The 13,709-nt window shown below is 33.1% G+C and overlaps 2 protein-coding genes across 5 annotated transcripts in view; one reads left to right on the top strand and one right to left on the bottom strand.

Annotated features, from left to right (window-relative positions):
- LOC143225891 (suppressor of cytokine signaling 2-like) overlaps positions 1–13,709 on the top strand; it is a 73,279-nt gene that overhangs the window by 42,500 nt on the left and 17,070 nt on the right. The window lies entirely within an intron of this gene.
- On the bottom strand, positions 7,670–13,439 carry LOC143225893 (transmembrane protein 11, mitochondrial-like). Its single transcript, XM_076456065.1, has 3 exons — positions 13,423–13,439; positions 13,193–13,246; positions 7,670–11,194 (listed from the first exon to the last, which is right to left on the bottom strand). Exons 2-3 carry the CDS (start codon positions 13,234–13,236, stop codon positions 10,675–10,677), a joined length of 564 nt encoding a protein of 187 aa, XP_076312180.1. The 5' UTR covers positions 13,237–13,246; positions 13,423–13,439; the 3' UTR covers positions 7,670–10,674.

The following is a 13,709-nucleotide window of genomic DNA, read 5'->3' as shown; positions in this document are numbered from 1 at the left end:
TAGACCTCTTTCCAATAAGTAAACGCTGTGGTTAAAAACAAAAATGAAAAACTTCTACATTTCTACTGCTAAAATATCCACTTGATACAGTGAAATTATCAAGGTTTCTATTCTAATTTAGATGACATTAAGATTTTGCATCATCCTGTATGCCTCTCCTTTCAGGAAACGTTTCTCAAATCTGTTGGTACTATTACCTTTTGGCATTTTTCTTTTTACAGGAGTGACAGTTTGTGTGAGAAATGAGTTCATGAATGTGTAGTGCTGAAAGCTGACCAGGATGCATCCATCATGTCCGTGCTACTTGCTATACTACTGGAGACTTTTGCCATCTGTATCTCTACAAGTCATACCATAACCATTTGTTCTCTTTACCTGTCACCACAAGAAAGTTATGATCAAGCAAACCTTAGTAATCTTATTTAACAGTTACAACCTCCTTTACTCTTTAAAGACTTTAATGGACACAATCCCCTATGGGGTAGTACTGATATTGATGAGAAGGATCGTTTTGTTGACTGTATTCTCTCGGATCACAATGTTACTCTCTCCAATACTGGTTTTTATATATATTTTCATACACCTAGTCAGTCTTTTACTGTTACTGGTTTGTCAATTTGTTCCTCTTTCTTTGTTATTTCTGAAGGGTGGACAATGAACCATGGGGTAAAGAATTTTTAAATCATTTTGAAGGAGATTGGTCACAGTTATAGCTCCTTGATGTGTATGTTACAAAGGAAGCTAAAGCATTCTAACTGGCTTTCCTCCATTTTTTTCAGAACCTTATTTTTCTCTCATTACTCTCCTCTTTGTTGATTAATGTATAAAGGCAGTTACTGACTGCACTGTCCAAGCAACTGTTCATACTATCCTCAAACTCTTGACATATTTCCCATGGTATCCTTGTTCATGATGGGCTCCTGACTTTCAAGCTCAAAAATGGACCTAGAATGTCTTATGTAGATATCCACTCTTCAATTGCATCGTTTCTCAGCAGGCTTGTGCCCATACCCAGGAGGTCAGACATCAAAGATAAAAGAAATCTTGAACTAAAGTTCACTATCAGTCTCTTCAACCATCAGTTCCAAGGTCATTTGATACAAGATTTGGACAGTCAATGGAAAGTACATTTCACACCCTTCAATCCTGCTCTTCAATGGCCTCCAAGTTGCTGACACATTTAGTGTTTTTCTATCCTTTTCAGCACTCTCATATCTTCTCTTGTTTTCTTGACCAAGTCATGAGTTGAAACATTCACTTTCGTTTTGGGTAAATACTCTTTATAATACATCATTAAGACTAATGGATTTTAAAATTGGTCTGTATTGATCTGGAAGTTAATCAACTGAGTGTGATAATATCCATTATGAAATGCTATGCCATCTATCTTCTGCTCCTCTTCTGGCTGTTTTAAACTGGATTTGGCAGGAGGAGGATTTTCCAGATGCATTGTTTAAGGCTCTTGTTATTCACCCCTTTTTCTAATCATGTAAGGATCCCAAAATTTATAATACATACTCTTTATAATACATCATTAAGACTAATGGATTTTAAAATTGGTCTGTATTGATCTGGAAGTTAATCAACTGAGTGTGATAATATCCATTATGAAATGCTATGCCATCTATCTTCTGCTCCTCTTCTGGCTGTTTTAAACTGGATTTGGCAGGAGGAGGATTTTCCAGATGCATTGTTTAAGGCTCTTGTTATTCACCCCTTTTTCTAATCATGTAAGGATCCCAAAATTACCAATAATTATAGTCTTATTGCTTTGTCTACCTACCTCTGCAAAGTTTTGGAGACAACGGTTAATGCTCGACTTGCCTGGTTCCTGGAATCAAACAACCTCCTCTCTTCAGTGCAGTGTAGTTTTATCAGGTGGCAATATACTCATGGACCACCTGATTCTTCTTGAAATGTTGATCATACAAGTCTTCCTCAAGAGGAATTCTGTTTCAATCTCTTATTGATCTTTAAGGATACCAGTTTCACTACTGTACATGTATAATCAACTACACAGTGACTAAAAAATTATAACGAATAAACAACAGACACACTAAACAAATTAGTTAAGGAATATACAATTAAGAAAATAGTTTAAATATTAACTTCTAAGGCTGTCATTAACTTTCACTCAGAGTAAGCTGCTTAATTATAGCAAAACTAAAAATCAACCTGGTAATGGGTGTAGTTAATTAAGTGTACTTTTTATATTTTTTACTGTTTATTGGGAACCCAACTTTATCTATATTTCTTTTTTTCAATGCATTTAAATACAAATGACTCCCCCATTACAAAGTTCTATCATTTAAATCTAAGCATATTTTTATGATCTGTGTGTCTAAATATGATTATTACACAGTCTTTGAAAAGTGATTTACATTTTATAGCTATTGTGATGCCATAAAAGCAATCAACAATAAAATATAGTTTTGATAGTTGTTCTTCTGTATTGTATACCAATTTGCCACAACTTGTTGATTCAAAATTGTTTTAACTATGATGTACTCAATACTATTTACAGTTTTAAACCTGAAGTAGTTTTGTAATGTAATCAAATTTGATAGGTGAAACTATGAAACTAAGTATTCTAGTTCAAGAAAATAATTAATTATCATCCTATGGGATTTTGTGTGTGTGTGTATATGCATATATATAAACAGTGACATACACACATTCCGTGTATAATGTATAAAAATTATATTGTTATTTTATACATGACAGGAAGATTAACATAAAAAAGTGACAGGAATATATTTATTAACCTGCTTATCTACCATCGAACCAAATATACACTCTTCTATTTGGCCTTTGTGGCAATTCATGGTAGATAGAATAGGATGTAGGTAGTCGAGTGTCACCTTAGTTGACATAACCTATTATGTTAATCTGAGATTCTCTTGTACGTGCAATTCTCTATGCACAATGAGTGGCCAATAATGACTAATGAACTTAGTGCCTCCACAGAACTTGTTCACTAAATGATGTTTAGACATAGCGCTTATGAAGCCTTAGCATTATTTTCAATGTTTCTTTATGACTCCATGGTGGTTGAGGGTTATTGGGTATTGAATGATAAATTACACTTTTAAGGAAAATTTGCCTTTTAAACACTACAGTAGGTTTGAAAAGCTTTAAATGAAGATTCAAGTCATAACACTTTAATGCCTAATTTCTGAAAACTGTACCTCTATTCATTCACTACACAAACAATTTTAGGCAAGATTTTTTGTTTTTATTCTGAAAATCTTGCTGGACTTTCATTTTCTATTCTGTTAATAAACTTCACTCTTGATTTTCAGTGCAGTGAACTACTTTTGAAATCCAAAACCCTTTGGGCATTCCCACTGAGATGACTCCCCATAACATTTTAATCTTCTCCAAAGATGTGTTTAGTGAACGTGTTTTCAATGTCCCCAAGGAAGAAATCCTCTGGAACTTTGAAGCAAATGTGTTACAGCTGCCAAATATTCTGGATTGAACAAAATGTCATTGGAAATAATGCTTAAGCATATAATGTAGTTGAAATACTATTTTTCTGCACTTTTCTAATTCTTAAAATTCCCTATGGAATTAGATTAAGAATGTAATGTTAAAGAATATAGTAGGCCTAACATAAGATGTTATGACAAGTATAATTTCTTATAATCATATTTTATAAGTTTGTAAAAGGCTTTCACACCATAACAGTTATTAAATGAAACACATGAACTAGCTCGAGAATTTTATTTGCAGTTTACTTTATCCCATCTCCTTCTTATGTTAAGTCAATTTACTTGCCTTGTCCTTTACAATCCCATATTCCAAGTCTCCTTATGTTTTGTAACTTTCACTGATATGGGCATAAGATGATATCTTAATGAATCTCTTGTGTTCATTGTGATGATGAGGACAATTATGGCAAGAACTGTCCTACTGACCCTATTTGTGTCAAACTGTAAGGCCCACAACTTTATTATCATGGTATTTCCTTAAGATAAAGGACAAAAATGAGACAGCATGTTGAAATTTAAAACAATCTTTCTTATGCTGACACCTGTGAACTCATCTCAATCTATAAGCAAGAAAAAAAATGACAGAAGCTCAGACATATTCTTCTGTGTCACAGGTCTCTCCAAAAACATACAGACAAGATATATAACAAACAGGCCCAACATGACCAGGTGGTTTGGGTGCTTGACTTGTAATTCAAGGCTTGAGGGTTTGAATCCCATAACACTAAACATGCTTGCCCTTTCAGTTGTTGAGGCATTATAATATGACAGTCAATTCCACTATTCATTAGCAAAAGAATAGCCCAAGAGTTGGTGATGTGTGGTGATGACTATCTACCTACCCTCTAGTCATTCACTTCTAAATTAGGGGTGGCTAGTGCAGATAGCATTCGTGTAGCTTTGCACAAAATTCAAAACAAACATACAACAAACATAAAGTCAGAAGAGTATTCAGAAGCAACAACTGAATATGATCACAGTACTTACACACTAAACCCCCCATGGGATCCAAAGATAAGTAAAAATATAATTTACAGCACCACTTGTGAATGTGAACTTTAATATATCAGAGAAAACCTAGACTGTGTTTAATATCAATCTATCTGCAATAGCCTCCTATGCCAGAGAAAACCTCTGGAAAATGAAAATGTTGTAATACTAAAATAATGGGATACAAACAACACACAAGAGAAATACAGATGACAGAAGCTTTCTACATCTACCCAAATTGATATCACATTCAGTCAAACTAATACAGAAGTAAACAAACCTTGGATAACCCTCTAATAAGCATCCAAGTAATTCATTAAAGTCATAATAGGAGAGACCTGAGATTGTAAATAGCAAAGCAGAATTTTTATTAGAAAAATCCAGATGTGAATTTGTGCCACTAATAAAATAAACAGACCTTCTCAGGGCAGGGAAGCAGATTAGCTACCAAAAAATAGGATACAAACCAGTTTATAATCAGTAATAAAATAACTAAATTAGATACTGGTAATTATTTAAACTATACTCTTCAAAAAAAGAAACGCAAAAGGCAAAATTTGAGACAAATTGTTAACAAGTTTATTCCGGGTAATTCTGTATGACATGTGTGAAACTTTGCACATTCACTGCTGAACATCCAAAGTCTGCAAAGGCGAAGTCCACGCTCACTAGTTGAAGTTTAACGTCACTCAACGTCAATAACGAGTATACCCCCCCCGTGAGCATCAATAACTGCTTGGAATCTCCTGCCCATGGAAGTGATGAGATGACGAATCACATCCTGTGGAATGGCTGTCCACTCAGCCTGCAAAGCTGCTGCAAGCTGAGGTAGAGTCTGCGGTTGAGGTTGTAGCCATCGCAGACGTCAGTCTAACTCGTCCCAAAGGTGTTCAATGGGGTTTAAATCTGGTGATATGGAGGGCCAGAGAAGAATGTTGATGTTGTGATGTCTCAAGAAGACAGTGGTGAGTCGGGCTGTGTGAGGACGGGTGTTGTCATGTTGAAAAACATCGTTGATGTTCACCATGATGGGTTGCACATGGGCCTAAGTATCTTGTCGATGGTTGCGTACAGTCTGATCGGAAATCCTACGCAGCCCTAGTATGGTTGAAACAGTAGACGTCGCAGTGGTGGTCCTATCCCGAAGGTGACGTAACCGAATGTAGCGATCTTGTGAGGGCGTGGTCATATAAGGTCTGCCAGATCGTGGATGGTCACAAGTTGATCCATGTTGTTGGTGATGATTCCATAGCCTTGTGATGGTGCTTGGGTAAACATTCACAGCTCTGGCAACATCTGATCAAGATTCGCCTGCTTCCAAGCGACCAATAGCGTTGTTGGGTTGTGCTTCAGTCAGTCTTGGCGTAACTGTATGGCGTGTTGGTGGCTTAACACTGAGCTATGAAAACCGAGAACCCATCACTTTTATAGGGATTTTGCACATGTTGAACTTGCAGAACATGCAGATCTCTCAAACAAATTTTTTGGACACGCATGCGTTTTGGCGAAAAATCCGATGTTTTCCTCCGTTTTCGAAGTGCACAACTTTTATTGTCATTTTGGTCTGACAATCAGTGCCTTAACATGTGTAACATCACATACTCTGAGCTTGTAACGTTATTACATATATTTCTCTTTAAAATAACAAAAATATCCCTTTTGCGTTTCTTGTTTTGAAGAGTATATTAAGAATGACAATGACCAGCACACCTCTATTTCACTTGAGATGAAGACCATTATATCTACATCTTTCTCAACCTATATGAAGACATTATCAGCTCCTTAGGCTCTGCTGTAAGACAAGCCTGTTTTTATTTCATGTCTCTGCCATAATGTGTTACCAACGAGCATTTAAACCCTCCTCAATTAGTCTTTGCTTTCAAGATAAATGTGAAGTTTCAATATGTGCATATATATTCACACTTGTTTTCAGGTGATTATGACAACTAAAAGTGAAACAGCTGAGATTTAACCACGATGACGTGAAGGATCTGATTGATTTGAATTGTAACATTAATATCTTCATACAGAAAGCATTCCTAAAACCTGCCAATATTTTGTCCACATGGCAAATTACAATGGTGTGAAAAGGCAGATGATGAGCTTTTTCATAAAAGTGTAATATTACTCATCAATCATCATACCCCTCTCCACATATGCTCCACTTCAAATGTCACTAGAGACCAGTGCTCAACAAATCTCCATTGAGAGTGGTTACAACTTAATCCACAGATCTTTTACCAAGAAAAAACACTTATCAGTCACACTTTGATTATATTGTTGCTTAGCTACTATCTTTGTGAACATTACTGAACAGATCCTACTCTGGTGTTTGCTAATGTGAAAGTGAGTAATAAATCCATAGAGTGCATATTTTCATATACTAACCTCTCCCTCTTAATCCACAAACCCATAAAGTATTTACGTACTACAAACTTCACTTTTAAAGTGATCAGTTTATCCATCTGTTTATTTTACTTCCTTTCGTTCTCTTATATGATAATGATAGTTTTCCCATCGTTTTGACAAAAGACTATGACGTTCAAATTGCAAATTACATTTGAAGTTGGAGAAAGCTGATTAATTACTCTTTTTTTTTTGCTCTGTCAATCTAGTCTTAATATTCTTTATTATAAAAATAATAACAATTATCTTATAATAGGGCAGAGTTTAGGAATTTTACTTTATAATTTTTAGGCTGGTTTAATTCTATGTTAAAGCTGTTTCTAAATATTAAGGGCAAGCTCCTTCCCATAACAGACTGCAGACAACAAAAGGTAGTTGGAGTTGGGATGTTGTGGGTTCCAGCATCTAACTCTTAACCCTTAACTGATTTTCCTTAGTTGTTGGCAAGTTTTACATTTGCTTCTGAATTTTGCATCATAGACTGAATATCCCCAGTGCATTTGGATGTTATGATCACAGGCATTATCCATTATGACTTCAGGACAACAACAACTGATAATGGAGGCAACATTTCATTTTTATTATATTGTTTCTGGATTATACTAAATGCTCTGTTGTTTTATAGTGCTGATTTTAATTGTCTATGAGCAATTAAAGTATTGTATACCATTAGTTATATTTATTTATTTATTCACACACACACACATCTATATATACAGGTTGGCCCCTAGAAAAATGTACCCACATTTAAAATGCTCATATGACCACAGTAAATTAACTTAAAAGCCAGCAAAACATTTTTATTGTTTCATTCAACAAAGTAAATGTACCTACATTGCAGTATTATTTGCTATGCTCAAACTGGGCTCCATCAGCATTTAAACAATTGTAACATTTACAACCAAGCCTGACATGCTGTTACATAATTTTTAACTCTGATTCAATGAAAAGCATCTGTGATCTGTTGCTTTAATTCATCAATAGTTTTAGGTTTAAATCTAGATCCTTCACTATTACCTAAAATCAAATAAAGCTTTTAGAACTGATATAAAACTGCATAAATGATGACAATGTTTTTAGGCAACCCTGTATATCTATATATCTAAAATGCACATACATTTCTTAGCCAAAATTAAAAAGTCAAATGACACTATATGAAAATATGGTACTTTTACATTGTTGTTTGTATAATGCATTCTAATCAAGAACTTTCTTGCAAATAAAAATATTTCTCAGAATGGTTGGCATGGATATTAATGCTCTTATTAATACGAACATCATTTTGACCTCCCTAGGTCATCTTCACCTGGAGATGACCTAGAAAGATCGAAATGCTGTTCTCTGCTTTTTAATAGAAGTATTAATACCCATACCAGCCATTCTGAGATACATTTTTCTTCCAAATAGGTTTGTCATCAACAAAAATTTCTAGCAAATAAATCTACTGAGGTTCATGATGAAACAATAAATTCATATTCCTTCACAGAGTTGTATTTCAATTATCACATACACATCTTTACCAATGTTAACGAGATTATGGAACCAACTTTAACCTTTGGTAATAAACTACTTCTATATCAATGATTTTCAGAATTTCTTTCACTTATCAAGTACAAGGCTTTAGTAAAAGACTGTTAGACTTATTTTTTTACTAGACTATAAGAGTGGATAATGTGACTGGGTTTTGGTTTTCATTACTCAACAGTTTTACATACATTCTTACAAAAACTTGATGACTATCAGCCACTGCACAAGCAAGGTGAGACTCATTTAAAAATAACCTATGTTATTTTTTGTTGTAATCTTTCAAAGCTCAGCAGCAGCTTTTGATAAGCATTTTTATTCTCATGTCAACTTTACACTAGATAATAATAACAATGACACTGCCCACCCTAACAGTAAACTTTTTAAAGATCATTGACCTACATTCTATCACTAATTTGTTCTTTAATTGAAAACTACACTTGTTGATTTCTGGTCCAGTTTTCATGGGCATTTTTAACCATCCTTTCTTCTCTTTCTTTTCCCACAATATCCCTTTTGCTTGGTAACAATATTCTGTCTGTTCATATCTTTTAATCCTTCAAAATCCTTGAACGTTTGTTTATTGCAGTAATTTCTCATTTTACTGTCTTTTATGGAGTTTATTCTCTATAATTTTTACTACTTTATGTTTATTGTTAAATATATCTATCTTATTATATGTTAAGCAAACAGCCTTTGTTACTTCAATTTATTAAACCCTAAACACCTAATTATGGAAAACTGAATTAAAATTAAATAATTAAAAACTTCTAAAATGCTGGTATTTTGATGGATTTTACTAAGTTCTGATGGTGCTTACAAAACTATAATATATTTGCATACACGTTTTGTGTAGTGTGTTGGATATACAATAGTTTACTTTAAGAGTTATTAGTTTTCATAAGTGTTAACAATTATTTTAAAAGTGATAGTTATGACAAACTTTGTTACTTAACCCTGTATGAGTTGTATGTAGTTTAACTGTTGTACTAAGCTTTGTAATTAAGCTGTCATGTTACTCAAAGCTTCTAAGTTTTTCTCATTATGTGAATATTGTTGTCACTAGAGCACTAGATATTTTTAGATTTTTCTGTTTCGTGTTGTAAATACATGCAGATACAAGATATTAAAGTTAGTGAATGTGAAGTCGGACTGCATTATCATGAGTTAAGACATAATGAACAATATCTAAAGTGAGTTTCACAGCAGTATTGTAACAACAGAGAAAAGAATTTGTCAAAGGATGTTCTAAAGTTCTGAATCTACCTGTGTATACTTTGATGAAAAGGAGACAATCATTTAAAGCTCTGGATACAACTGTGATAATAAACAGTGTAATGAATTCTTGTACATACATTTGACTTATTTTGAATATATTTTAAAACAAGTGGATTGTGTGCTGTCTATTTACTGTCCACATTTATTGCCAACAAGTCACAGACACCTACTGTAAAGAATCAGGCCTCATAAAACTGACAAAGTATTTCCTGTTCACTATTACTAACAATTAAACACATTTAATTAATGAAAAATCTTTTCACATAACTATTAGTGCATATCATTACAGTAAAAACATTTAGTATTTTTGTTCTAACACTACAAACAGTACCATTTTGATACAAAGTTTATTAAAATTTGTTTGTGAATATTTTCTTTTTGGCAACTACCCCAAAAAAATATCTTGTAAAACTACATTTATATTTTGAAATAAATGTTCCAGTTTTATTTCAAGCTCAGATTTAGTTTATTTATTTTTTACATTGCTATAGATTGTTTCTATAGAGTTCTAGTTTAACTAATGTAATTTTCTTTCTTACTGTCAATGCAATAATCACTATAGTTGTAAAAAAATTGTATTCTTACTTAAATGTGATGGTATGTTCTGGTCAACTTGGACAGCTAGTAGTTTCTCACATCTACAATGTTTCCTTCTTGTCCAGCTCTAACAATAATCACCACAATACCACTTATTCTGCTTATTGCTTTAAATGTTAACAATAACAAAAAAACAAGAACCGTATGAGTAATAGCATTACTTAAACGAAATCTTTCAAAAATATTACCAACAAGGCTTTTCCAAACAAGTCAAGCAAATATATTGGAAAGAAAAACAAAATTAGGTTTAGTCTTGAACTTATATGATTAATACATTTAAAATGTAAATTTGAGGTGTTTTTGTCCAATACTGTAGCCATTACTAGGCATTTTTTTGTTTCAATACTTTTTGTGATTTTTCTTTTGTTTTAAACTAAACTAATAATTAAATAAACCTAGGGCTATACAGTTTGTACAATCTCCAAACACAGATGGACACAGCTGCAAGTGTGGTTGCTGTATGAAGAATTTTTTTCCGTGTATCATCTCGTCGCACTAGAACTACAGGACTGGGTGAAATTAATGTATGTAAAGGCAGTCGAGACAGAGTTTTTGGGTTTTTCTCAAGTTGATACTTACAGCAAGGGTCAAACTGCCAAGCTACAGTGTAAAGTCCAGCTGTAAGAAAACTAACAGCACCTAGTGGGCATGATATATATAACCTGTTAGGCCACACAACAGCAGATACTATGGATCCAAATCCTGCAAGAACTGCAGTTTTATGTAAACAGTTTCCAACAGCTATCCACCTGGCAGTTTCCTCACCTAGTCGGGAAGGTTCTATGAGTATTGTAGAGCAGCCTGCTTCCAGTGCCCTCTCTAGTTCATTTTCAAAAGCTTCATGAGCATTTTCTCCATCATATATTTCTCTCACAATGGCTATATCTCGAATATCTGTATATTCCCTAGATCACAAGAAAAAAAAAAATATATATAAATGATATTGCATCACCATTTATTTATACACACACACACACACACCCATACAGATTCAACTCTTACTAATAAAGCAGAGAACAATGTTTTGACCTTCTTAGATTATCTTCAAGTTGAGAAAGATGTTAACCAGAAGATGACCTAAAAAGGTAGAAAGGCAGTTCTCTACTTTATTAGTAATTGTTAATACCCATACTAGCCATCCTGACATACATTTTTATTTCAAGTGTGTTTCTCATCATCACAAAATTAGGCTCTGTAAGTATTCACACTGTGTGTGTGTACCAAGATTTATTTTATGTATTTACCATTACGTTAAATGAAACACAAGTTTGTATAGTAAAAAGTTATTATGAAAACATCAAAGTGAATTTCATGTTACAAGAAGTTAGAAGTGGTTGATTAGTAAAATTTGATAATTGATTAATTGTTGGGCCAATTAATCAGTTACATTTAACTAATCAATTATTCTGTTATGAGATTTATATAGTTACAATAATTAAAAATAGTATTAATTTAAAACACCAATCTTGAATAATGAATTCTTTTGTGTGACAATAATTAATGTAATTGACACTCCTAGGTAAATAACTATTTGATTAATAAGTTAACCACCCAGTTGTTTAACCTACATATTTAAAAGAAAAAGCTACCAGAATTAGTTTAGGCTTTGGAGGTTTGTTGTGAAAGAATAGTCTGAGATCTCCTGAAATATTTTCGCTGCAGAGAAGAAAGGTTTGATGGAATATCACTGAGGTTTCTGAGATTGTTAAAAATTTGAAATTCATAAATACAGATGATGTTTTAAGAAAATAGCTACAAACAATAAGGTTAAGTTAATGAACACAAGTTTAAGAAATAGAAAACTCAGACACAATTCCAGCTAAGACAGTGTAATATTTATAACAGGGCAGTTGGCCTATGGCATAGTTCCCCCAACAAGTGTGTTAAAAACCAGCATTTCATAACACTAAAAAGTGCAGATAGCCTTCGTGTAGCTTTGCACAAAATTAAAGAAAAAACATAACACTGAGAAATCAAGAAGAAACTTGAGTACCTTGACGATTAGGAGTGGATATATGAAGAGATTTTATATGTACTTTGGAATTAGGTGGTATTAGAAAACAAAACAGCCTAGATAAATAAAATAGTCCCTTGTTATACCCTGGAAATAAAATGAAATGGCAGTTGTATATGAAACTATTTCCCATCTATCATTCTCTCTTTCATATTGTACAATGTTTATAAGGATTCAAATAACTTTACAAAAATATACTAAAAAATTTATTATAAAACACTGGATGAAATAGGAAACTGCATTTTTGAATAACTTGATTTTTCGGAAAAATGTTCAGAGCAAAGTCAAGATAGTTGCTACACAGGCTTGCTGATCACAACCAACCTGCTAACTAATGCAAGCCTATCATACATACTTTTTTATTAGTAAATCTACTAGAACTGTAAACCAGAAAATCTTTGTAATAAACAAAGCATGTGCATACGATAAACAATAACAACAACCAGAGTTAACGAGATTTCCCAAAGGTGTTGTAGGATGAAAAGGACTGGATATTAATTTCTTATCATACACCAAGAATCTTGGTGTAGTGATTAACCAGTCTCTTGTTGAGGGAATTTATAGTGATGATACATCATCTTTTCTCATACTTAATGGTGAAATTGGTAAGACTATGGTGCATAAATATAAATTTTGGCAGGGTAAATATTCTTTTCAGCTAGAACAGTTTTATTTTTCTAACAGAACAGTGGGTCTTTAAAATGGGTTGCCTTCGCATGTGGTTGAGACAGTAAATTTTAATTTAATACGTTAAGTAATTTTACGGGAAGACTTGTTAAATATATAAATAGTAAGGGGTGGTTTATATTTTATTTCGATAGATGGAACAGCTTAGATGGACCAACAGGTCCCTATATGTTACGTTATTTTATAAATCGCAAAAACTTACCTATCTCCTTCGAATCCCTCCATTGCTCTTTCTTCAAAGAACATACAACGACCTCTAAAATGTAAAAACAATTAATTCAGAAACCTAAACACCACATTCAAATTTCCATTAATAGTTAATAACATTATAAAATAAATTCATTGCATTACTTAAATAATTAGGATTAAAACAAATTTCCAGAGGCTAAAGCTCAGAAATGGATTTTCATGTGTATTTAAGGTACTTTATACCTTATCACAAGCTTGTGCTTGATATTTTCTTTCGAATGTTTTGTTAGCGCTTTCAATATTTTACAGCAAACTATCGTCTGTATATTGAGTGTATGTTCCACTGGTCTGTAGTTATAATACTATGACAATGCATATTGGTATTTTGTTTTGTATTTGATCACATACTTTCCGAGATATATGCTTCAATATAAACATTAATATGTACATCAATGCAAGGAGTGTACCTTTATTTTAAGTTACAAAGCAGTTCTTATGAGTACGCACGCGCGCACACACACACATATCAG

The sequence above is a fragment of the Tachypleus tridentatus genome, chromosome 9, assembly GCF_004210375.1.
Source record: "Tachypleus tridentatus isolate NWPU-2018 chromosome 9, ASM421037v1, whole genome shotgun sequence".
NCBI classification, from domain to species: Eukaryota; Metazoa; Arthropoda; class Merostomata; order Xiphosura; family Limulidae; genus Tachypleus; species Tachypleus tridentatus.
This window is presented reverse-complemented; position numbering and strand designations above follow the sequence as displayed.